Source organism: Copadichromis virginalis, linkage group LG8, assembly GCF_057382275.1.
Source record: "Copadichromis virginalis isolate Kocher_CV1m ecotype Utaka linkage group LG8, C_Virginalis_male_GT1.1, whole genome shotgun sequence".
In the NCBI taxonomy this organism is placed as follows: Eukaryota; Metazoa; Chordata; class Actinopteri; order Cichliformes; family Cichlidae; genus Copadichromis; species Copadichromis virginalis.
Window position 1 is genome coordinate 3,749,624 of NC_140625.1, and position 24,470 is coordinate 3,774,093.

Sequence of the window (24,470 nt, forward strand, 5' to 3'; positions counted from 1 at the left end):
AAGCGCAGCTCACTAGCTGGAAACCACAAACACAGCTCACTAGCTGCAATGACCACAAAACACACACAGCTCACTAGCTGCAAACACCACAAAACACACACAGCTCACTAGCTGCAAACACCACACAAAATGGCACTCTGGCCCAGAGCTCACCTTTCCCTGGGCTTAAATACTTTTAATTACTGATGTGAGTCAGCTGTGTTACAGGGAAAGGTGGCACCTCAGGCAGAAGAGGTGGTGGGACACGCCCACACAGGCACCTTTAGGAGGAGGCCCTGCTAGGGCCGTAACACCAGATCATACTCAGGGCAGAGTGCACAAAGTTGACTATTTGGGGCCAGAGTTCTTCCCTTCATCAGGGCCATTACATCCTCAGGAAAACTGTCATATTGAGCTGACTTTAAGATGGCTTTCTCTGCTTCCACATGATCAGTGGCGGTCATTGGAGGAGAAGCCGCCCCGTGACGACCATGGTAAGTGGCTTTCACAAGCTCCTCCCAAGATGTGAAGTTGCCAGGGTCTGGAGTAGTAGACTTTGCCACTGTGACAAGCCCACATAGCATCCCCTTGTGTAGCTCATCTGTAGTCTCAGCCCTACCAGTAGGTTGGGAGGGCCAGTGCGCCGAACTTTGTTGCAAGAACTGGGGGCCCTGAGCTTAACGACTGCCTGATGAAAGACTACAGAGTTTCTTCCCCCTTGTGATGTCATCAGCCGGGTGAAGTGACATACCTCCACTGGTGAGAACTGGTGAGCTCCTGGATTTCAGCAATTTGAGTCCCAACAAAGACCTTGTACCAGCAGGAATCAGACTGCAACCAACTCAGCACAGTAGTAGAGTCAGTCCACAAGATGGTATTTTGCAGTGGTAGGGTAAGTTCGGTTTGAAGCTGCACTCCAGTGAGAGCAGCACTGAGTTTGAGACGAGGCATGGACAATCTCTTCCGAGGAGCGACTCAGGATCTGGCCATCAGGAATGAAGTGCTGACATGTCTGTGGCAATCTGTGGTCCTTAGATAAGCTACAGATCCATACACTTTCTCTGAGGTATCACAGAACACGTGCAGCTCAAAGGTGCAACTTGGAGACACTGTAGCAAGTGGCACATAATACCTTGGTAAGGTAATGCGGCACGAAGGACACCGGTGACAGGTTCATCCCAGCCCATCTCCTTTTGCCACATAGACTGTTCAAGAATCTTCCCTCTAGTGGTATAGGGAATGATAAACCCTAAAGGGTCATATTGGCTGACAAGCACCTTGTACACATTGCAAAGAAAGCGAAGCAGAGGCTGATCTTCAGGAAGCAGGCATACCTGATGAAACATGACCTTTATATCACAGCTTATGCATCAGGATGCTGGCGAAATCAGATTAACACGACAAGGAGTGAAGGGCTACGCGTGGGCCCTGGCAGAAAGAGGTCATTAAGGGCAGTTTGCTGGTACAGGAAGAAGCAGTTGAAGCCTAGGCGGGCTTTGTTGTTGTGATGCACAAGATGGTGTGGAATGTACCAGAATTCAGTGGAACCATTTACCTCCTCCGGAGTCAACTTTACCTCATAACCAGCCTTCTCCAGTTTCTTGATCTCCTGGTTGTATGTCTGCACTCTGCTGTGATCCTTGCGTAGTCGACGCTCACTGGCTCTCAGAAGAGCCATGACAGCCTCTAGAGGTGCCTTCACCTGAGGAAACTCTTTGCGGCGAAGCAAGGGAGTAGCATATCGTTCGACCCCCTCTACCTGTACCCGGACTGTCCTTGATTCAAGGATATCTATTGCCTGCTGGTCCTCCATTGACCTGATGACTTCCTTTTCATTTCTAAACGGCAGGATGTCAGTCTGCCACAGCCTCTCAACATCTTTGTAGAGCTCTGGTGTCTGTGGGATGAACAACGATTGCAAGCATGCCTGTCCAGCCGCTGGATGTGGAAGACTTTTGGCAGGTCCCTGCAGTGCCCATCCCAGCTCAGTACAGACAGGTACTGGCCCTCCAGAAGGGCCACGGATCACCGCGCATACAGGAGTGATAAGATGCAGGTGATCTGATCCAATCAGGATCATAGCTTTCACCCGACTGAAACCTTTGAGGGGAAGTCTTTGTAGTTGACTCTACTTCTTTTTGAGTGTTTCCACTGGGCAGGATTGCTCCAGAGCCAGTTATTCTGCTGTGAATGCATTCGGTATTTGATGCCTCACCTTTGGCTTAGTTTTAGTGGATACCTCCAATGATATGCTTCACCCATGCAGCTGCAGGACATCCTGTCTGATGGTTCGCAGGGCCAGAGCTTCGTCTGTCTGGGCAAGGCCGTGGAACTTCACAGCAGCAGGCAATATTATGGTTCTCTCTGAACCGTCATCCAGCACAGCAAAGGTGTCCATGATGGAGTTGGACTCTTACCACCTTCAACATCACTCTACCAGAGTGACTGGGATGGTCAAGATAGATGACACTGGATGCAGTGCACATGGTAAATGGACTGATTCTTACATAGCGCTTTTCTACTCTCCCAAAGCACAGGGAGAGTCCCAACATGCCTCATTCACCCATTCACACCCACTCATACAAGCACTTCTAAACTCAAGTGCAAACTAACCAACATTCACACACATTCACACTCCGATGAACGCATCGGAGGGCAACGTGGGGTTAGTTTCTTGCCCAAGGATATTTGGCATGCAGACTGGGGAAGCCAAGGATCGAACCACCAACCTTCCAGTCAGTAGCTGATCTACTGTACCACCTGAGCCACAGCCACCATACACATGGTCAGGATACTGGGATTCTGTTCTTTAGCCTTGGCGAGGCCATTTAATAGAAGGAGGTGTTGCTCACCACAAGTGCTACAGGGTTTCTTGAGTGTGCAGTTGTCAGCAGAATGGTTCTGGCCACACCTCCAACATTTATTCTTATCTTTGATCCAGTCCACAACAACAGCCACATCTAGCCTGGAGAGTTCATTACATCCCCTCAAGTAATACTCTGTCCTTTCACAGAAAGGGCAGTAAGGCTTGAAATGTTCTCTTTTCTTCTGCATTGCAACAGCCTTTGAACCTGGATGGGCCACAGCAGGTGGTTTTGTGGCTGTGGGTTGAGGTCCATAATAAACAGAGGCAAACTTGGGTTTCTGTTTGGTTTCCAAGTGCCTACTGACTTTCCCCTCCAACCATGGCTTCTCTGAGGCATACAGCTCCATGGCCCGTCGGGAGACCTGCATGGCTTGGGTCTTGGGCGCTCCAACCACTCTGCTAGGTGGAAGAGGGTATAAGTGCGATTTGATCTAGACCGTAGGGTCCCTCGGCTAAGGCAGTAGTCTGCAAAGTTATCCCGATAACTCAGAGGAAGTTTGGTAAGTAATTGTTCTACGTGGGATCCACAGTGGAGTTCACTCTCTGCCACCCCGTCCATCGTGGTAAGCATCCTCACTGGACTGGCAACTAACAGGGAAAAAGCTTTAAAGGCTTGCGAATCACCTGGTTTTATGGGTGATGTACACAGGATGGTGCTAACTAGCACATATGCTAAAGGTAACTAATGCCAGTACACACAAGTAACATGGTAAAACATCTTAAACCTGGAAGATTAACTCACGTTTATGTGACGCACACCATCCACAACAAATACAGGATGGGCTATTTGATTTCCTTCCCAGCAGCTCTCTCCTATATTGTTAGCCCAGGAACAAAGTCAGACTGCCCAGAGGCTCCTGGGTAATGTAGTTCCAACTACCACTTTTCTACACCAAATATCCTTGTTACATACTAACCCCAAGTTGCTCTCTGATGCATCCATTGGAGTATTAATGTGTGTGAATGTTAGCTAGAAAGCAGTTAAAGCTTGTGTGAATGTAGAAAATAAGTAGTTTATTTTTGCTAGAATCATCATTTTACTGGTGGCAACTCTTCGCATGAGTTCTCCAATGTATGAGCTCATCCTCTACGGTTTTTAATAAGGGAATCTGATTCAACCATACCAGGTCTGAGTGCTTGGTGGAAAAAATTATACCTAGATATCTAATGTTACCTGACTGAAGTGGAGTGGTGGTGGTGTTTTGAAAATTCCAATTCAGATGCAGGACTGTTTATTTGAGAGCTTATCTATAAGTGTGATTGTCTTTATAAGCGAGGTTTGTGAGTTCCTGAGTAAAAGTAACATATCGTCATCATTTTGTGGTCTGTATCTTTGAAACCCAAAGACTTATATATACTTATATATACTTAACTCCTCCACTTGGGTCAGGAACTTATCACGGACCCAAAGTGGGTACTCCATTATTTTCCGGTTGAGGACTAGGGCCTGAGATTTGGAGATGCTGATTTTCATTCCTGCTACTTCACATTCGGTTGCAAACTGCTCCAGTATGACCTGGAGGCCATCACCGGATGAAGCCAACAGAACTACATCATCTGCAAAAAGTAGAGATGAAATTCTGACACCACCCAAGTGGAAGCCTTCCTCCACTTGGCTGAGTCTAGAAATTCTGTCCATTGAAATCATGAACAGAATAGTGAACAGAACAGTGGTCATACAAGAGGTGGACATTAGCTTTCTCCGAAGGGTGGATGGCCGAACTCCTCAGCCTATCTCTAAGCGAAAGGCTAATTTCTGCTGCTTGTATGTGTAAGCTTGTTCTTTTGGTCAATGGAGTGGCTTCTGGCTACACCCAAGCTCACACAGTTTGCATTTGCAATTAATTAACTATACTGTCCTGATGCATACTGAATCATCCAGGTAAGGAAATCCCCAAAAGTTGATTGTATTCATCTGGACTTAGCGTTTTCAGTGGGAGAAATGTTTCGTTGGTCATTGATTAGTGGTCATGACAGTTTGCATATTAATGATCAAGGAACTAACCTCACAGCCCATTGTTCAACAGCGGTGCTAGTTTCAGTCATCTTGCAAATGTACTGTTTATAAGGGTGGGGAAACCTGAGACTGAAGAAGTCACTTGGATGAGTGATGCAACGTTTCTCCCACTGAAAATGCTACATCCAGATGAACAGATCCAACTTTTTAGTGGTCATAGTGGTCAGGAGATTTGGAGTCAACAGTATCCATGACACACAGCGTAACGTTCGATAATGTGTCATGTGCAAAAGCATCAGCTCTACCCATATGGAAAAGATATATATAAAACTTATAAGGTTTGTATCTGTCTTGTGTGAAACTTGTATGAAAAGCATACAAGAGTAAAAACAGATATAAGATCCCTTGAAGAATTATATAATGAAACTTGTATGTTTTGGATACTTACTAAAACAATATATGAAAGTAATGTGAAAGTGGCCACTTTCATGAGTAAATCATGTAAGCCTTATATGATTTACTCATGAAAGTGGCCACTTTCATGAGTTAAGTCATATAAGTTTTTACTATTTCTTTTCCATATGGGTAAGAGCCGTGCTTAGAGAGTGCTTTGTAGTGAATCAGAAGAGTCGACTCCCATTGAGCGAGAGCCGTCTCCTCACTTAATTTCCTTTCGCTGCTCAGCTCTCACACAGTGGCTCAGCTATGCTCCAATCCCTCCATATTGTGGCCAATCACATGCGAGGATATAGGATAATATCATTATGTGAAAAACAGAGAGGGTGAGGGACGTGACAGTCAAGTGGAGCGTGCGTCTGTCCTCTCAGTAAGTGAGTGAGACAGCGGTGAGGAGGGCTGTGCGAGTGCATCGCAAAAACACATAAATATGCCTGACACTCGTAAACGAAGCAGCATCTGGCTGCAGTTTAAAGACTTTTTTGCCTCGGTCTCGGTCTCATCTTGACTTTGTCTTGGTCTTGACTCGGTCTGTCTGTCTTGGTCTTGGTATTGTCTTGGTCTTGGTTTGGGCGGTCTTGACTACAAGTCTAATAGTCGATTAAAGAGCAGACCACAGCAACCTCCCTGAACAGGCTCCAGTAAACACAGTGGTGGACAACCAAGAAAGGGTCTCCACTATGAAGAGTTGTCAGGTTTTGACATGAGTCACTGCTGACCACTTTCCATGAGCATCTGGCAGCACAAATGAACCAGCTGCTAGTAGATGAGACACACCTGAGCTTCATTAGAAGCTTGAAAATTACCAAGGGCTGTCAGAAAAGCTCGAGAAGATGTGGAGGGTGACAGTAACAGTGGTCCCAGTGGTAATTGGATCACATAGTGCATAGATACAGACGGACAAAATGGTGGTGGCTAACCAACCGGACATAGTGGTGGTAGACAAATAGAAGAAGACGGCCATAGTGATCGATGTAGCGGTTCCGAATGACAGCAACATCAAGAAGAAGGAACACGAGAAGCTGGAGAAATACCAAGGGCTCAGAGAAGAGCTTGAAAAGATGTGGAGGGTGAAGGTGATGGTGGTCCCAGTGGTAATTGGAGCACTAGGTGCAGTGACTCCCAAGCTAAGCGAGTGGCTCCAGCAGATCCCGGGAACAACATCAGAGATCTCTGTCCAGAAGAGCGCAGTCCTAGGAACAGCTAAGATACTGCGCAGGACCCTCAAGCTCCCAGGCCTCTGGTAGAGGACCCGAGCTTGAAGGATTGACCGCCCACAGAGGAGAGCGGGGAATTATTATATATAAGTAGGGATGGGTATCGTTTAGGTTTTATCCGATATCGGTGCCAAACCGGTACTTTTGAAATGGTGCTGGTGCTTAAACGATGCTCAAACAGGTGCTTAAAGAATGGAGAACACAAAATTGGTCCAAAAACCTCTCATGTTCAGCTGTTTTTTTGTAAAAAGATAACAATGTTAGCCTTTTTTACGGCATCACTCTTGGCTGGAAGCAGTGCTTAATCAATGGAAAAAACACAAACTTTGTCCAAAAACCTCTCATGTTTAACTGTTTTCCACTTTTTCTTTGGTCATTTTAGCCTTTTTGGCCAGGGTGAAGGGAGTATCTGCCATCAAACAAGAAGACAGCCGCATGTAGCTATGATGATGTTTGCTAGTTCACCTTACGTGCATTAATGTAATAACGTGGTTAGCCTACTCAGCGTAAATTACACTGGAACAACATTAAGCTACTCACGCAGAGAAGAACGGCTGCTGCTGCATCATCATCCGTCATCATTTCTGCTACACTGGCAGGGCTAGGGGCCAGGACTCTCCTCTTCGGGTTTTTGGGGGATGTTGCTAACTCCGGGTCTGATAACAGGCACCACACCCGCAGTAGATGTGCACGGTGTGAGGTCTCGCAGCAAGCTATCAAATACGGCGCATTTCTCAGCTTTAAAAAAAAACGCTATGCGTCGCCAGGTGTTTCATGGGATTTGAGGTGTTACCTCCTTTGACAGTATCACAGTATCAGCTTAAAGCACTTGTTGCAGGCTGCTGAGTTTGCATATTTTGCTGTGAAGTACAGCCAGACTTTTGACTGCTTCGCCTTGGGCATTTTTAATCTGTAGCTCTGCTCTAAAAGAACGTACGTACCTGGACCCGCCTACTATCCTCAGAAACGTAAAATGATTGGCTAGAATGTAAAGTGCATGACATCTCAGGAAAAAAAAGCACCGAAATAAAGCACCGAAATGTGCGCTGCTTTTCGGTCTGGTTACTACCTTTTATGTCAGAACCGGTGCCATAATGGCACTGGATACCGGTACCCATCCCTATATATAAGTATTCAAAATGAGGAACTCAAAATTGAGCTCAGGGGCTTCCTGTTTCTGCTGATAATCTGACAGATGTTTCTATAACTTGATTGGAGTCCATCTGTTGCAACTTCAGTTGACTGGACGTGATCTGGAAAGGCAAACACCTATCTTTATAAGGTCCCATAGGTGACAGTGTATGTCACAAACCGAGCCATCAACTCCAAGTACATTCTGAGCTTTCCAAGACAGCATTGTATCGAGGCATAGATTTGGGGAACGGTCAGGAGAAATTTCTTGAAGCATTGAAAGTCCCAGGGAGCACATTCATGATCTATCATCCATGCATAGAAGAAGAGCCTTAGTCAGGAAGGTGAACAAGAACCCAATCGTCACTCTGACAGAGCTCCAGCTTTGCTTCCAGAAACTTCCAGAAAGACAAACATTTCTTTAGGACTCCACCAATCAGGCCTGTATGGTAGAGTGGCCAGATGGAAGCTTCTCCTTATTAAAAGGCACATGACAGCCCACCTGGAGTTTGTTAGTAAGCAGCCATTAGCTTATCTTGGAATCTTTCAGTGCTTTAATTCTTAATTTTTCTAAACATTTAGTAATACCTGCAAGCCTAATTATATGAAATTGTTTATTCTCTTAAAAATAATTGTAAATGTCTGTAATTTAGTTTTTGTCCTTCTTTTTTTTTTGCAGACTTACATTGGAAACATGTTATTGTCCGTGAACCCCTTCAAGCCGCTTAACATTTACACAGAGGAGCTGAGACAGAAATACCAGGGGAAAGAGCAGCAGAGAAATCCACCGTAAGCAATATATTTGTGTAGGTTCTCAGTCATCCAGGGCATCTAAGGAGCTTGGAAAAAAGCAACATTGAAAAAACCAAATAGCCATTCAGTAAATGGATTGCATAACATGGAAGAGACACCTCTACCGTACAAGACTCAGCTGTACATCTTTACCTAAAGGATAAAGGTTACTCTTTTGAAGATGCCAGTGTTCACATTTGGACTGAGAATACAAATAGTTTGAGATGTCCACTGTGAACAACCATCACTAAATAGACAGGGTAGCTTGCAGCACCAACTGTTAGCCACCTACAATGCAGTGTTGAGTTCCCTTCCCAGGAACTTGAAACCCCACTCAGATCTTGCATCAAACCACTCACAGTGGTTTCTAACAAAAGCTTTGGTAGTAATGACCAATGGCTCTTTTCACACCTTGGCTCTCGTGATGAGTAATTATGATGGGTCAACAACCTTTTTAAGTGACAACCCCCACTAGGGTTAAATATCTGGAACTCTCTACTATTTGAGTTTAGAATGGAAGAAGCCTCTTGGAGAGAGAGACGAGAAATGTTTTTGCAAAACTTAAAGAATTCTAGTTGCTTTCTTTCCAAGCTCCATAGCCCACACCAAGCAAATACTCCTCATACTGCAGTAAACTTCTGTCCTCCTAAAAAATGTTTTGGATGTTTTATTTTTCTCTGCTTCAGGCATGTTTATGCCATAGCTGACGCAGCCTTCAGCTTTTCTCAGACCTCCACACAGGAACAGTGCATCATGATAAGGTATTGACAAAAATACCAGTTTCACTTGGGTCATTCACACACATAACACACTGTGTGTATATGTATGTATGTATATGTATATATAGCAAAGATACTGTGCAGGGACCTCAAGCTCCCAGTCCTCTGGTGGAGGACCCAAGCTTGAAGGATAAAGACCGCCTGCAGGGGAGAGAGGGGAATTTTCAAAAAATATATATACTATAATATATAATATATCTGTATAAGTAATCCCAGGGGTTACATGAAGAAGATGTGGGACCTATGGGCTGCTTGATATTCAACATCTACACCAACGGTGAAACAACTAGTAGCACTGAAGGTCTGACAGGCTTCATCCCCAAGGATCGCCAGAAGGGACCAACATCGTAAATAAGACTGGCTACAGATAGCAACTATGGAATGGAGCAATCGTTAGCCACCTCCTTGACATGGATAACATAAACCTGTATGCCAGGAGTGAACTAGACATAAACTCACTGAACCACACCACTATGGTCTACAGAAATGATTTTGGAAAGTCATTCTGACTTCAGAAGTGTAGTCAGATGGTAACAAAGAGAGGGGAGGTAGTAAGAATGGAGCGGATTCCACTACCAGAGGGTAACATTGCAGACATTGAGGACAGCTACACATACTTGGGAATCCCAGGTACTGGGAGCTGGAACCCCACGGGCAAATGGGAACCATGAAGAATCCGCTATCAGATACCACGCTGGGATAATAAGCTGACCAAAGGAGGAAAATGTATGCTATGTGTTCTAACCCTCTGGAACTCCATAATTAACCTTAATGTGTGAAGAGGACTCTCCATTTACATGAACAAATTAGAGTATATTTGATAGATATGACTCAAACCACTGCAGGGCAGTACCTTTAACCCTTTAAAGCCGATCGGAGCGGGCACGCTCTGTTTTGCGTAACTATTTTTAAATCCCGGTAGCTCTGCAACCACGTAAGCTAGCGCAATAATTTTTTTTTGCATATGAAACCGGAGGAGTTGTACCTTATGCCATCAGCTTGTCCTAGGTCACGGTTTACTTCCACATATAGCTTTGCAAAAACTGCATAAAAAGCACTTTCAGCAACAAAAACATAATATTCCAGAAACATGCTTTGCATATCTGATCAGCTGTTCATAACACTTCCTACGTTGGAATAGACCTCAGCGCGAACTTTTGCATGTCCGCCATGACCTGCCCGAAACCGGAAGTGACGTCATTTTTGCGGAAATGTAGTTTTTTTTTTTTACCATCAGGGCCTCAGGGCCTATACTGGTGTTTTTAAAAGTTAGGTTTGACTTTATGACTTTCTGTGTTGTTTCTGGGATGCTTAGGACTCATATTGCACTGCTGGAAATAGTTTCTTTTGATGCATATGCTGCTTTTTTGCAAATTTGCAGTATAATATTTATTTTCGTTTTTCCTGCAGCATATAAAAATTGGTGTATTTCAAAAATAAAACTATGAAGATACTCAAAATAAATTTCCTGTGGTAGGAAACTATATTGTGCAACTTTTTTGTATTTACAGTTTTGAGGGATAAGCCTCTTAAATTTCTCTAACTAGAAACATATGCTAAAAAAGCAAAAACGATTTTCAATTTTTTTGTAGTTTATTGCACGTTTTTGCAATTTATGTAATTACTATGCACTTAATGAATACATATTATTAAAATCTGGGCTATAATTGTTGTATTGATGTATAGCAACTTGAAATGCTCCCAAAAATGGCATCACACCATGTAAAAATATAATATAAGCTCTGGCGGACTTGGTTCTATGGTCGGTCTTAAAGGGTTAATATCTACAGCATGTTCTAATCGCTGTAATAAAATATTATGATCAACAGTACTGAACACTGGACTGAGGTCTAGCAAAACAAGCAACAACCAAAGAGATGAGTCTGCTGTTATAGAGCATAAGAAGATCATTTGTAAATTTCACTAAAGCTGTTTCAATGTGATGCAGGACTGTTGTGCAAAATTTGGTACAAATCATATCATTACTTAATAATATGATTTGTAACATACTTAATGATATGCATACGACATATCATTAAGTATGCATACGACACAACAGTGGTGGGTCTCATCAAGGACGACAATGAGACCTACTATAAGGAAGCAGTGGAGCTTTTCATGGAGTGGTGTACCAACAACTTGCTCCTGAATGTGGATAACGCCAAGGTGATCAACTTAAGGAAGAAGTGACCCACGTTCACAGCACTCTACATCAACAGCACTGCAGTAGAGAGCCTGCAGCACTGGAAATTCCTGGGAATCCCAGCACACTTCCTCCCTGGTCAAGAAAGCCAACCAACAGCTTTTTGAGGAGGCTGAAGAGGCCGCATCTGAGTCTAGACGTTTTCACCAGCTTCAACAGAGGCTGTCAAGCAGTCTCTCTCTGGCACAAGAACAGCAGTGCTTCAGACAAAAAGGGGCTGAGAAGAGTGGTGAGGTTCGCTGAGCGGACTATTAGGGTCATGCTGCCATATATTGAGGGACTGGCCAAACAACTCTCCTCATCAAGGGAAAAAAACCATTATCAGGCACACCTCACACTCCATCCACGGCCTGTTCTGACTCGTGCCCTCAGGTAGACAGTCTTGAAGGAGTTCCCAGAGATGCTGAGCACTTGTTGGCTCTTTTGTCTTCACTCTGCGGTCCATCTCAGGTTACTGTGGAGGCCAGGCCACCTGGCACAGTACTCCATCATTCTCCTTCTTAGTCAGACCACCCTTACACAGCCTGGTGGTGTGTTTGGGGTCATTAAAACTACTACTAGACGTTCCCAGCACACCCTCACTACCCGTTTAGGTGCACCAGGTCTGTCCAGCGTCCTCTCCCGCCACCTGATCCAACTCACCACCAGGTGGTGATCAGTTGACAGCTCAGCCCCTCTCTTTACCCGAGTGTCCAGAACATATGGTCGCAGGTCTGGTGATACGATTACAAAATCGATCATCGACCTACGGCCTAGAGCATCCTGGTGCCACGTGCACTTATGGACACGCTTATGTTCGAACAGGGTGTTCGTTATGGCCAAACTGTGATTAGCACAGAAGTCCATCTTGGATACAACTTTTGTTTTTTCAATAGGTAGAGGGTCATGTAACACATCAAACTTATTGGTAATGTCACAAGAAAAACAACGGTGTGCTTGGTTTCAGTGTAACTTTATTCTTTCATGAGTTATTTACAAGTTTCTGACCACTTAGAAAATGTGTTCAATGTGCTGCCCATTGTGTTGGATTGTCAATGCAACCCTCTTCTCCAACTCTTCACACACTGATAGCAACACCGCAGGAGAAATGCCAGCACAGGCATCCAGTATCCGTAGTTTCAGGTGCTGCACATCTCGTACCTTCACACCATAGACAATTGCCTTCAGATGACCCCAAAGATAAAAGTCTAAGGGGGTCAGATCGGGAGACCTTAGGGGCCATTCAACTGGCCCACGACGACCAATCCACTTTCCAGGAAACTGTTCATCTAGGAATGCTCGGACCTGGCACCCATAATGTGGTGGTGCACCATCTTGCTGGAAAAACTCAGGGAACGTGCCAGCTTCAGTGCATAAAGAGGGAAACACATCATCATGTAGCAATTTCAAATATCCAGTGGCCTTGAGGTTCCCATTGATGAAGAATTGACCCACTGTTGTTGTACCCCATATACCACACCAAACCATCACTTTTGTTGTTCCAACAGTCTTGGAGGGATCCATCCAATGTGGGTTAGTGTCAGACCAATAGCGGTGGTTTTGTTTGTTAACTTCACCATTCACATAAAAGTTTGCCTTATCACTGAACAAAATCTTCTGCGTGAACTGAGGGTCAATTCAATTCAATTCAATTCAATTTTATTTATATAGCACCAAATCACAACAAAAGTCGCCTCAAGGCGCTTCATAGATACAGAGAAAAACCCAACAATCATATGACCCCCTATGAGCAAGCACTTTGGCGACAGTGGGAAGGAAAAGCTCCCTTTTAACAGGAAGAAACCTCCGGCAGAACCAGGCTCAGGGAGGGGCGGGGCCATCTGCTGCGACCGGTTGGGGTGAGAGAAGGAAGACAGGATAAAAGACATGCTGTGGAAGAGAGACAGAGATTAATAACAGATATGATTCAATGCAGAGAGGTTTGTTAACACATAGTCCTGTTCCAATTTTTGTTTTGCCATTCTGCAAATTCTGTGCACCGATCTGGGTCATCCTCGTTGAGATGCTGCAGTAGCTGGAGTTTGTAAGGTTGCCATTTGTGAGTAGCTAATATCTGCCGAAGGGATGTTCGACTAATGCCACTCTCCAGTCACATGCGGCGAGTGCTACTCTGTGGGCTCTTGCTGAATGAAGCTAGGACAGCCACTGATGTTTCTTCATTAGTGACAGTTTTCTTGCGTCCACATTTTGGCAAATCCAACACTGAACCAGTTTCACGAAACTTAGCAAGCAGTTTGCTAACTGTAGCATGGGAGATGGGTGGTCTCGTAGGGTTACTGCGTTCACCAGATATCAACACAATTTCTATCCGCTCCTCACGTGTTAACCTCTTCGACATGTCAATGGCTGTGAACAAAGAGAAACTTGTAAATAACTCATGAAAGAATAAAGTTACGTTGAAACCAAGCACACCATTGTTTTTCTTGTGACATTACCAATAAGTCTGATGTGTCACATGACCCTCTTCCTATTGAAAAAACAAAAGTTGTATCCAAGATGGCCGACTTCTAAATGGCCACCATGGTCACCACCCATCTTGAGGAGTTTGCCCCCTCACATATACTAATGTGCCACAAACAGGACTTTAATATCACCAACCATTCCCATGTTATTACGGTGTATCCATATAAATGGCCCACCCTGTAGGACCTTTATTTTAAGATTTTTTTGGATGTACTGGATAGCAACTTGGGATTAGTCTCTTGCCCAAGGATATTTGGCATGCAGACTAGAATCCAGGAATCAAACCACCGATTAGTAGGTGACCTGCTCTGCCACCTGAGCTACACCTGCCTCTGTAGTGGTGTGAGTCATGGTTAGTAGGTCATCCACTTCCATTCCAGCTACAATTCTGCATCTCGACTGATATTGAATGTTTTCAGGTTTTATACTGACATTTATAGTTCCAACAGCTGATAGTCTACAGATTTTCCTTCAGCATCAAAAGTAGGATTTTGTCATATTATGTAATTGTCTGTAAATTTGTCCTAACCTTTCTGTGTAGTGGCCAAAGTGGTTCAGGGAAGACTGAAGCTACCAAACTTATAGTCCACTACCTCAGCTCGATGTATAAGGGCAGAAATTACAACCTCCGACAGGTAGGTCAAAGTATGTTCATCTTTCAGCTATTTTTGTCTGTTTCTTACCATTTTCTTTCTCTTCCCTAAATAGCCCATGGAGGTCTTTCCAATCCTAGAGAGTTTTGGGAATGCCAAAACAATCCTCAACAGCAACTCCAGCCGCTTTGGCAAGTACCTCCACATCCACATTCTTCAGTGAGTTTGCCCAACTTAACTCTTTGTGTATTTGCATTTTTCTGGTGTTACTAGCCCTGGGGATGACTGGTTGTAGCTGTTTTATTTGTCTCTCCTCTTGGTTGGCAGAGGAATTGTTGTAGGGACCTCACTCTCCAAATATCTCCTTGAGAAGTCCAGGGTTGTTTTTCAGGTGAGAGTATTAATTAAGGTATGTTGTTACTTTTCAAAGAGATACAATTTTGATCAGATTGAAACTGTCACAGTAGCCATGGGTCAGTGTGTCAACCACTCTGATCCCGACTTAAATATCTGAATAATTGTTATGACTGCCCAGAGAAAGAATTCTAATGACACAAGGAATACATTTTCTCCAGTGCCAGAAGTAAATTTCCCAAGATTCCCAGAGAAGGAATCCTAAAGATGTATGTCCCCCTCTCTTTCTGGCCAAATTGAATCTGAGCACTATATTTGCAGATATTTTGAAGCATTATATAAATTAACTTTCATGTTAAAGGGTAATGGGACAAAAACAAATTATCTCCTTAAAGAATCCTTAATCAAACCACTTGTTCAACATGCTTAAATGTGAATTAAAGCAACCTTTGTTCTCACCCACTGCTGTTTATTCTACACTATGAAAATCTAGAGTAAAGCTACAGAAGTTTAAAAGAAATGGGTCTATTTAGGCACAGATACCTGAGTTTATATCGGGGCATGAGATGTACTAGACAGTATTTATTTTGAGTCTTTAGAAACTTTACATTACCACAGGGATCACCCTTCATATCTTTTCTTTTCTTGGTATTTCTCCAGCTGTGTTCCTTTTTCCTGATTTTCCTGTCACTTGGTACAGCTACATCTATTACTATGGCTGTCTTCCTCTGCTTGTCTATTACTGTCTAGTTGGTTGGCCATCACTGGTTTATCTGTCTGTGTCTTGAAGTCCCGCAGGAACTTACTTGGTCAGTCCCCACCCTAGGAGGCGTGTTCCTTTTTTTCTGTTTTTTCTTTCTTTCTTTCTTTTGCCTGTCCTATCCGGCAGTGTAGAAATCAGAATTACTGTCTGAAGGCCAAGAAAAATGCCCAACAGACTTACTTTCCCAAGTGACCGTTACCACTTTTGCTATACTGGTCCACATAGTTTTCATAGTTTACTAGACTTTTGTTAGGATTATTTTAAGTTATTACTATCAGAACAGAGAGGACTGGGGATGGGAAAGAGAAAGAAAAGTGAAAGAGAAATTGGGAAGAAAGTTAACAGAAGGAGAGGGAGAGAAAAATAGAGGAGAAGACGGTTTGAGAGAGTGAGAAAACAGACTAAAAATCTGCTGCACCATGTGCTGAAAAAGATAAGCAACAAACAACACAGTAACAACCACCATATGCAAAACAGTAAATAATAAATATTAAATGTATATATATGTATATATATGTTTAGAGCCAGTACCTGACCAAGATACAGTGACGTCTGTGTGTATCTGCTTGTATACCTGTGTGCACACTCGTGTGTGTGAGTGCGCTTGTGTTCATAAGGTTTCTCCATGTAAATGTCTAATAGTGGGTGTGGGAAGATATAGCCCTGACCCACAGGACATGCCTCCCCAGAGCCCAAGGAGGATGACAGCAGGGCAATCGCGCCACCCACCTGTTTGTCTGTCATCCTTTGATCTTGCCTTGGCTCTCAGTATTTAACTAACTCAGTATTTAAAATTATAATTTATCTTTCATCAGTGTTTCCTGTTTACATGAAGTGAACATGTGAAAATGCGTTTTACTCTGGGGTTTTTTTTTTGTTGTTGTTGTTGTTGGGGTTTTTTTGTAAGCACATAGAAGTCATGACTTTAATTCTTAGTTGTTTTCTCATTTTCCATGTAGGCAAATGAGGAGAGGAATTACCATGTGTTCTATGAACTGCTGGCAGGTATGAATGGCTGGGACAAACAAGAGCTCTACCTGCAGGAAGCTGAGACGTATTACTACCTAAACCAAGTATTTCACACAGAATACTTTGTTTTTCATGAGTTTTCCATATCTTTTCAATCATTATGTGCTAGCCTTTTTTCCTCTGTCCTCCTAAAGGGTGGTACCTGTGAGCTGAAGGAGAAGCAGGACAAACAGGACTTTCAGCTTTTGATTCAATGCTTTGACATCATAGGACTCCATGCTGAGCAGGTCTCCACTGTCTGGGCCATCCTCTCCTCTATCCTACAGCTTGGCAACATTTGCTTCAGCTCATATGAGGTATGCATTCATGGAGGAGAGAGAATGAGAGACAGATTAGAGATTAATGTCATACATCCAATCCTGTCATTTCAGAGTGAATCATTTGAGGTGGCTCAACTCTTCAGTGAGGCCGAGGCCAGGAGGGTGGGCTCACTGTTGCAGATTTCCTCTGAGGCTCTTCAGACTGTGATCACTCACAGAGTTACCGTTAGTAGCCAAACACCAACATAAGATTTATTCTGTCTCCCATCTTCTGAATTTAACTTGTAACATCATCATTGGTTCTTATTGGTGTTTATTGGTTCTTTCTGACACTTAATATATAGGGACAGTAGAACAAGAAAGTATTATTTTTGGAAAGATGAAGCACAATCTATTGTCAGTACCTTTGCTAGTACTAGATACCAATAGCGTATCTTTAAAGGAAGCAAGATCAAATTATTTAGCACTTGACTGGCTATTAGAAAACTGAAGAAAGGTAATGACTCACTTAAGATAAAGTGGACAACCTTATTGCAGCCAGCCACATTGCAATAATGTCAAGATACTGGCATACCCAAGTGCAACTGCCTGTGTGCATGTGCGTTACTTAACCTTGGAGCACCTGCTACCAGGATCTACTATGGGAAGAAGGTAAGCAGCCGGAAGCAGTGTAATGCTTTGGGCAATGAGAAACCTTAGGTCCTGTCATCCAAGTGGATGTTACTTTAACGTATACCACCTACCCAAACAGGCCATCTAATGCTCATGGAAAGAGCATTCCACAGCACACCTTCAGAAGTTTCAGGGTTGCAACTTCTGAAGGTGTCCTATCCTGAAGGTTTCATGATAGCCTCTCTACTTTAGATTAAGCTTAAAGCTTTCCTTTTAGACAAAGCTTATAGTAAGGGCTGGATCAAGTGAACCTGAACCCTTCCTTAGTTATGCTGCAAGTGGCCTAGGATTCTGCAAGCTTCCCATGATGCATTGAGCATTTCTTCATTAACATCTTTTCACTCTGTGATCATATAGCACCTTGTATTCAATCATTAATTATTAGTAATATCTAGCTCTCTTACACAGTGTGACTTTTGTTCTCTCCTGATGGGTCAGGACTGGACAGGACTGGTCAGCCAGTGTCTCAGGAAACATGACATCAGTAGATGGAACACAAGCAGCATCAAAATTCCTGGACTGACTAGCATTGTCCATGTCCACCTGGCTGGAAGGCAAGATGGGCCCACATATGCCAGTCCTGTACTTCACAGCTATAGCTACATTAAGGACTTTTTCGTCAAGTCCCATTGGGCTGGACAACAAAGATGCACTGATCTCCCACTGGGAGGCAGTTTTAAGCAAGGGAAGAAGAATCCCTAGCATGAACCGGTTCTGATGCACCACTTTCTTCTGGCCAGTACTTTCTTTTCTCCCAACCCTCGAAGAGGTTTACCTGTTTCATTTACACAGTCAGAATATAATAACTAAATATAATAACATTATAACATTTAAATATTAGTACAACAGAACCACGGTGGATCCGTCCACATTTGCATGCTTTTCAGTATCTTTATTCACAGCTGTTGCAATTTAGACATCAAAGCTTACAGGCAGCTTAGGATCCTCGCACACCTCGCACACCTCGTCCCCAACCTCCGGTGCCGGCTGAGCAGCTCCCTCGCATGCCCCGACCTCCAGCTCGGCTGCCTTCCTCCAGGTAGTGGGAGTGGGTGCATCCACCTGCCAGGCACCAGCCGGTCTCACCCATTGAGTGGGTACAGGTGCGGAGGTAGGCTGTGCCCTAGCTGGGCTCACCCTGCAGACCGGCACTGGCACCAGAGCAGTCCGGGCCTCAGCCACTCCCCCACAGTCGAGTGACACCAGTTGCCGTGGCAGTGGTGTCGGCGAGGACCAGATCCGAGTTGCCAGACTCTCGATCACCTGCATCCAGTGCTCAATCCGGTGCTGGAGTTCTTCCCGCTGCCTGCTCCCTCTGCATAGCCGCTAGCTCACCACCCTCAGTGGGGTGGCTAAAGCTCAGGTGGTAGACCTACTAACCGGAAGGTTGGTGGTTGGATCCTAGTCTGCTCCAGTCGGCATGCCAAATATCCTTGGGCAAGATACTAACCCCAGGTTGCTCTCCAATGCATCCATTGGAGTGTGAATGTGTGTATGAATGTTAGTTAGACAGCGCTAAAAACATAGAAAAGTGCTTGTGTGAATGGGTGTGATTGGGTGAATGAATGAGTTGTGTAAAGCGCTTTGAGTGAGTAGATAGAGTGAGTGAGAGTGAGTGAGTGAGTAGATAGAGTAGAAAAGTGCTATATAAGAACCAGTCCATTTAGGCCAGCTCCTTCCCTAGCTGGCCCAATCCTGGGTCTGCCGTGCCCCAATAATGGGTTTCAGCACCACTGAAAAGAACACACGGCAGACCCATCCATACATTCATTTTATTCACGACTGCTTACACACCAGCTGAAGCTTTTCAGCTCGCAGTTCACCCTTTTGACAAAAACAACCACAACAGTTAGAGTTCATAGACTTTAAGACGGCGAGGTGTGATTGTGGATGCCATGTAGGTGCATCTGCCTCCCCTGCAGTGTCACTGCAGACCATGCCCCGAATGAGGCCGGTGAGCCATCCGGTCAAGCTGAATCAGCAATCACGGCCATGAGTCGGAGCTTACAGGCAGCTCGACGGGGGTCTGGCACAGCAGCTGAGGCTCACTCTGAGCTCCAGCGGATTGAGGTAGGTCCAGACGAAGCAGAAATGGATATGATGCCTAATTATTCCAATATACATACAAAAGTCCTTTACAACATGAAATGACAGCTCCCCCACAAAGAGTTTCCAGGAAAAAAGGGAATCAAGTGACTCAGTTTATTGTCTGCTGTCTGTTGCCAGGGATAATAATATCCAGGTTTTACAGAAGCAATAGCATCTCAATTAATGAAGGCCATATTCAAAATGTGGTAGCTAGGCAGTGACACAATTAATAGCAGAAATACCGCTACCTGGGTAACCTCTGTTCTTGGAAAACACCCTGAGAAATTAAACCACAAATCACTAGCTTGTTTTTATTGATTAATTTTTTGTCCACAGGAGACCACATATGACAGGATCTACTGCCCCCTGTCTGTGGAAAGTGCCATAGAATCAAGGTACGAAAACTAAGCTATTTCTTCATGATTGATCACATTCTTCAGTAATAAAGAATAAAATCATCCATCCATTTTCTTCCTCCAAGACTTCCCTTTCTCCTCCAGCCCACCTGGGGAACATCAAAGCGTTTTCAGGCCATCTGATAGATATAATCTCTCCAGCATCTACTGTGTCTAACTAGTGTTCTCCCAGAAGGGCATGCGTGGTTGGAACACCTTACCCAGGAGACAACTGTCTCCTTTAGATATAGAGGAGCAGCATAATTTATTAATTTAGTAATCCAAAAATAAAAGATAAAACAGTCCAGTGTCCCATTTGAGTACAAAGTACAAAAAACCACACACAGTCCAGACGTCGATCACTTTAGCAGGGGTAGCAGTTGTCCTCTAAGACCCACCAACCTGTAAGAGGACAGCCAGTAATCACTCCAGCCTCCATAACTTAACTACCTTTAGGCTGCAGCATATAATAGGCCCTGGCCTGCACAGAGAGACAAAGTAACACCAGTTTCACTATATGTCTGTGAAGGTTCTCAGTCATCCAGGTCATCGTAGTCAAAGGAGCTTGGAAAGAAAAGCGTCTGGACTTCTTTAAGTTGCTTGAAGACGTTTCACCTCTCATCCGAGAAGCTTCTTCAGTTCTAAGGTCAAATGGTGGAGAGTCCCAGATATAAACCTAGTGGGAGTATCCCCCCACAGAGGGACAAAAGGACCCCCTGATGATCCACCATTTGACCTTAGAACTGAAGAAGCTTCTCGGATGAGAGGTGAAACGTCTTCAAGCAACTTAAAGAAGTCCAGACGCTTTTCTTTGCAAGCTCCTTTGACCAGTTTCACTATACAATTCTCAGTGCAACAAACCATCCATCCCAAACATATCAGGTCATCCTAGATTTCATCACATCACATACCTGCACAGAGAGACAAAGTAACACGACAGTGTTTTGTCGTGTGGGCCATAAGTGGGCCAAGCTTCCAGTTTGGATTCGGGAGACAGACACTATCTCTACTTTCAAGATTAGGCTTCAAACTTTCCTTTTTTCTAAAGCATGTAGTTAGGGCTGGACCAGGTGACCCTGAATCCTCCCTTAGTTATGCTGCAATAGATGTAGGCTGCCGGGGATTCCCATAATGCATTGAGTTTTTCCTTTCTCACTCACTATGTATTAACAGACCTCTCTGCATTGAATCATATCTGTTATTAACCTCTGTCTCTCTTCCACAGCATGTCTTTATCCTGTCTTCCTTCTCTCACCCCAACCGGTCGCAGCAGATGGCCGCCCCTCCCTGAGCCTGGTTCTGCCGGAGGTTTCTTCCTGTTAAAAGGGAGTTTTTCCTCCCCACTGTCGCCAAAGTGCTGCTCATAGGGGATCATATGATTGTTGGGTTTTTCTCTGTATCTATGAAGCGCCTTGAGGCGACTTTTGTTGTGATTTGGCGCTATATAAATAAAATTGAATTGAATTGAATTGAAGTAGACTAGCATATCAGTGCAATCAGTTACACCTGCCTATTAGTCCAACTCCATTACAGCCATTGGCTCACCGCAATTGTGACACACACAACCACTCCCAAACCAGTGCAACGTCACACAATAACATGGAGATGAATTAATACAGGGAACACTAGTCCACCATGTTACACCTTTCTGTCACTTGTATCAGCAATCTGATTTTTTTCTTCTTTAACTAGCAATAATACTTAGAGAACTAAGAATATTAGTGTTAACAAAAAGATCAAGCTGAGATCACCAAATTAATGCATTTCTCAACAACGATGCTGCATCTGATGGCCGATGACTGCATAACATTAGGACACGAAAATTTACTAGCATTGGGTATCAATTAAAATGTAAAACAATTGGATTAAATGACTAGTACGTCTGGTAACGACTAGGGACAATGGTCATGATAGGTGAACATCCCATGACCTACATGGTAAAAAAGTGATTGCTTCCTAAACATAATAACTGGTTGGGCATCCTTTAGCAGCAACAACTGCAATCAAGTTTTTATGATAACTAATGAGTCTTGAACAGCACTGTGGAGGAATTTTGGCAGACTCGTCATTGCAGAATTGTTGTAATTCAGCAACATTGGAGGGTTTTCAAACATTACCACCTATTTAAGGTCATGCCACAGAATCTTAATTGGATTCAGGTCAGGACTTTGACTAGTCTTCTTTTTTTTTTCAAAAGCCATTCAAAGGTGGACTTGCTGATGTGTTTTAGATTCTTGTCCAGCTGCAGAACCCAAGTACACTTCAACTTGAGGTCATGAACAGATGTCCGGACATGCTCCTTCGGAATGCTTTGGTAGACAGCAGAACTCATCGTTCCATTTACCACAGCAAGTCTTCCAGTTTCTGAGCAGCAGAACAGCCCCAGACCATCACACTACCACCACCATATTTTACTGTTGGTCCCTGCCAATGTAATGGCACAAAAATTAAACTTTTGTCTCATCAGTCCACAGAGTATTTTCCCAAATGTCTTAGGCCATTTTTTTACCCAGTCTCTTTCTTATGGTGGAGTCATGAACACTGACTTTAAGTGAGGCAACTGAGGCCTGCAGCTCTTTGGAGTTTGTTCTGGGGTCTTTTGTGACCTCTTGGATGAGTGGTCACTGCGGTTTTGGGATAATTTTGGTTGGCCAGCCACTCCTGGGAAGACTCACCCACTGTTCAATGTTTTTGCCATTTATGGATAGTGTCTCTCACTGATTCACTGGAGTCCCACAGCTTTAGAAATGGCTTTATAACGTTTTCTAAATGGAGAGATCTCAATTACTTTGTTTCTCGTTTGTTCCTGAATTTCCTTGGATCGTGGCATGATGTCTAGGCTTTTAAGGATCTTTTGGACTACTCCAGGAGTCTGGCCTGGGTGTAGCTGGAGAAATTGAACTCAGCTTTCCAAAGAGTTAATTGATGTTATAACAGGGGGGGAAATCACTTTTTATATTTTTTAATTTTATTTATTTATTTTCGTAAGCATTCCATCTTAGTTTCAATCACCAAGGTAAAGCAAAGTGACGCATTGAGTCTATTTAGTATTTATGCAAGGGTGTTTATACATCACTAATTTAAGTTTCTGTTTATAGGATAATTTGGTCTTTCAATGTGGGCACAGATCTGGACAAAATGTTTGCAACTGAGAACAGAGATATATTTAAACTCTATCAAGATGTGGGTCTAGCTTCAAAAATTACAATATCTTTCCTATAATTTCACTCAAAAGTAGTTTTTCTTTTAATATACCATCCATGGTTGAAACCCACTTCTTTCAATTCTATCTGAGAGCAGTAAAGTGACTTTTATCTCTGTTTTCCTTTCTTTTCTCCTCTCTAGAGATGCCATTGCTAAAGCCTTGTATTCTGTTCTTTTTGACTGGTTGGTGGAGCAGATTAATGAATGGCTGAGTCCCACAGAAATGGACAGCACCGTGGGCATAGTTGACATTTATGGATTTGAGGTAAGTGTCCAGTTTGGACTTTGGTCTGGAAACGTGCAAGTAATTAAGCATATTCTTGTGCAGATAAATTCACAATGGTCCTGTGATCTTATGCAGAACCTGGGAGTGAACAGCTTTGAGCAGCTGTGTATCAACTTTGCCAATGAGCATCTGCAGCATTTTGTCAACAAGGCAGTAATCACTCAGGAACAGGTGAGTGTATTGTATACTGCCCATGAATTATCAACCATCAGAGTCACCCATTACAAGCGGGTTCTACGTATTCTGAATAAATTATTTAGAAATATCATAATAATATGCTATAACTTGATTAAATTATTGAATTACTACAAAAGAAAAAAGGAAAAAGAAAATCCCCAATCCCTGGTAGATATTTCACAAGACTTGCTGAATGCTTCAACTTAATGTAACATTTAAATTCAGTTGACCTTTTGGGAGAAAAAAAAGATTTGCCTTTAAAATTTAAGAGCTTTACCTACAACATCATAGATGGGTTGTACGATTTGCTCTTTGTCTAGCCTCTCACCTGGGACCAATTTGCCGGGGTGAGGAGTGTCCAATAGGGTTTGCTGGAAGAGTATGGGATGTCTGGCCCATTATTACAGGCTATTTGGACCCTGTACATCTGCAGAAAGAGAATAGTCTGTAATGCTGGCATTAAATAGGATTTTTTTTGGTGAGTGTTGGGCTCTGCCAGGACTGCCCTTTGTCACTGATTACATTCATAATTTTTATTGACAAAATATTTAGGCATAGCCAAGTGGTGGAGGCTCTTCATGTTGTTGGCCCAAAGAATTTCAGAAGATAATGTGGTACTGTTGGCTTCTTCAGGTGGTGACCCCCAGCTTTCTCTGACAAGGTTTGCAGCCAAAGTGTAGAGGAGGGGGAATGAGCACCTTCAAGTTCAAGAACATGGTTCTTAGCTAGAAAAGGGTTGAATGCGAACTTCAACTCTTGGAAGAGGTTGTTGCCTCAAGTGCATGGGTTTATCTCGGGGTCTTATT

General features: G+C 43.5%; 1 protein-coding gene across 1 annotated transcript; it reads left to right on the plus strand.

Annotated features, from left to right (window-relative positions):
* Nucleotides 1-9,734: 9,734 nt before the first annotated feature.
* LOC146702528 (unconventional myosin-XV-like) lies at nucleotides 9,735-23,575 on the plus strand. The gene is made up of 11 exons (XM_085467296.1): nucleotides 9,735-9,807; nucleotides 11,237-11,363; nucleotides 14,385-14,478; nucleotides 14,552-14,655; nucleotides 14,764-14,827; nucleotides 16,513-16,626; nucleotides 16,717-16,878; nucleotides 16,954-17,067; nucleotides 19,939-19,997; nucleotides 23,343-23,477; nucleotides 23,563-23,575. The coding sequence occupies exons 1-11, from the start codon at nucleotides 9,735-9,737 to the stop codon at nucleotides 23,573-23,575; spliced, it is 1,059 nt and encodes a 352-aa protein (XP_085323422.1).
* Nucleotides 23,576-24,470: the final 895 nt, after the last annotated feature.

Excerpts from the sequence above, each read along its gene's own strand:
- LOC146702528 (XM_085467296.1), top strand. The coding sequence starts at position 9,735 with ATGGAGCGGATTCCACTACCAGAGGGTAACATTGCAGACATTGAGGAC. Across the intron at positions 14,656-14,763 it reads CTCCACATCCACATTCTTCA|AGGAATTGTTGTAGGGACCT; the intron begins GTGAGTTTGCCC and ends CTTGGTTGGCAG. Across the intron at positions 19,998-23,342 it reads GAAAGTGCCATAGAATCAAG|AGATGCCATTGCTAAAGCCT; the intron begins GTACGAAAACTA and ends TCTCCTCTCTAG.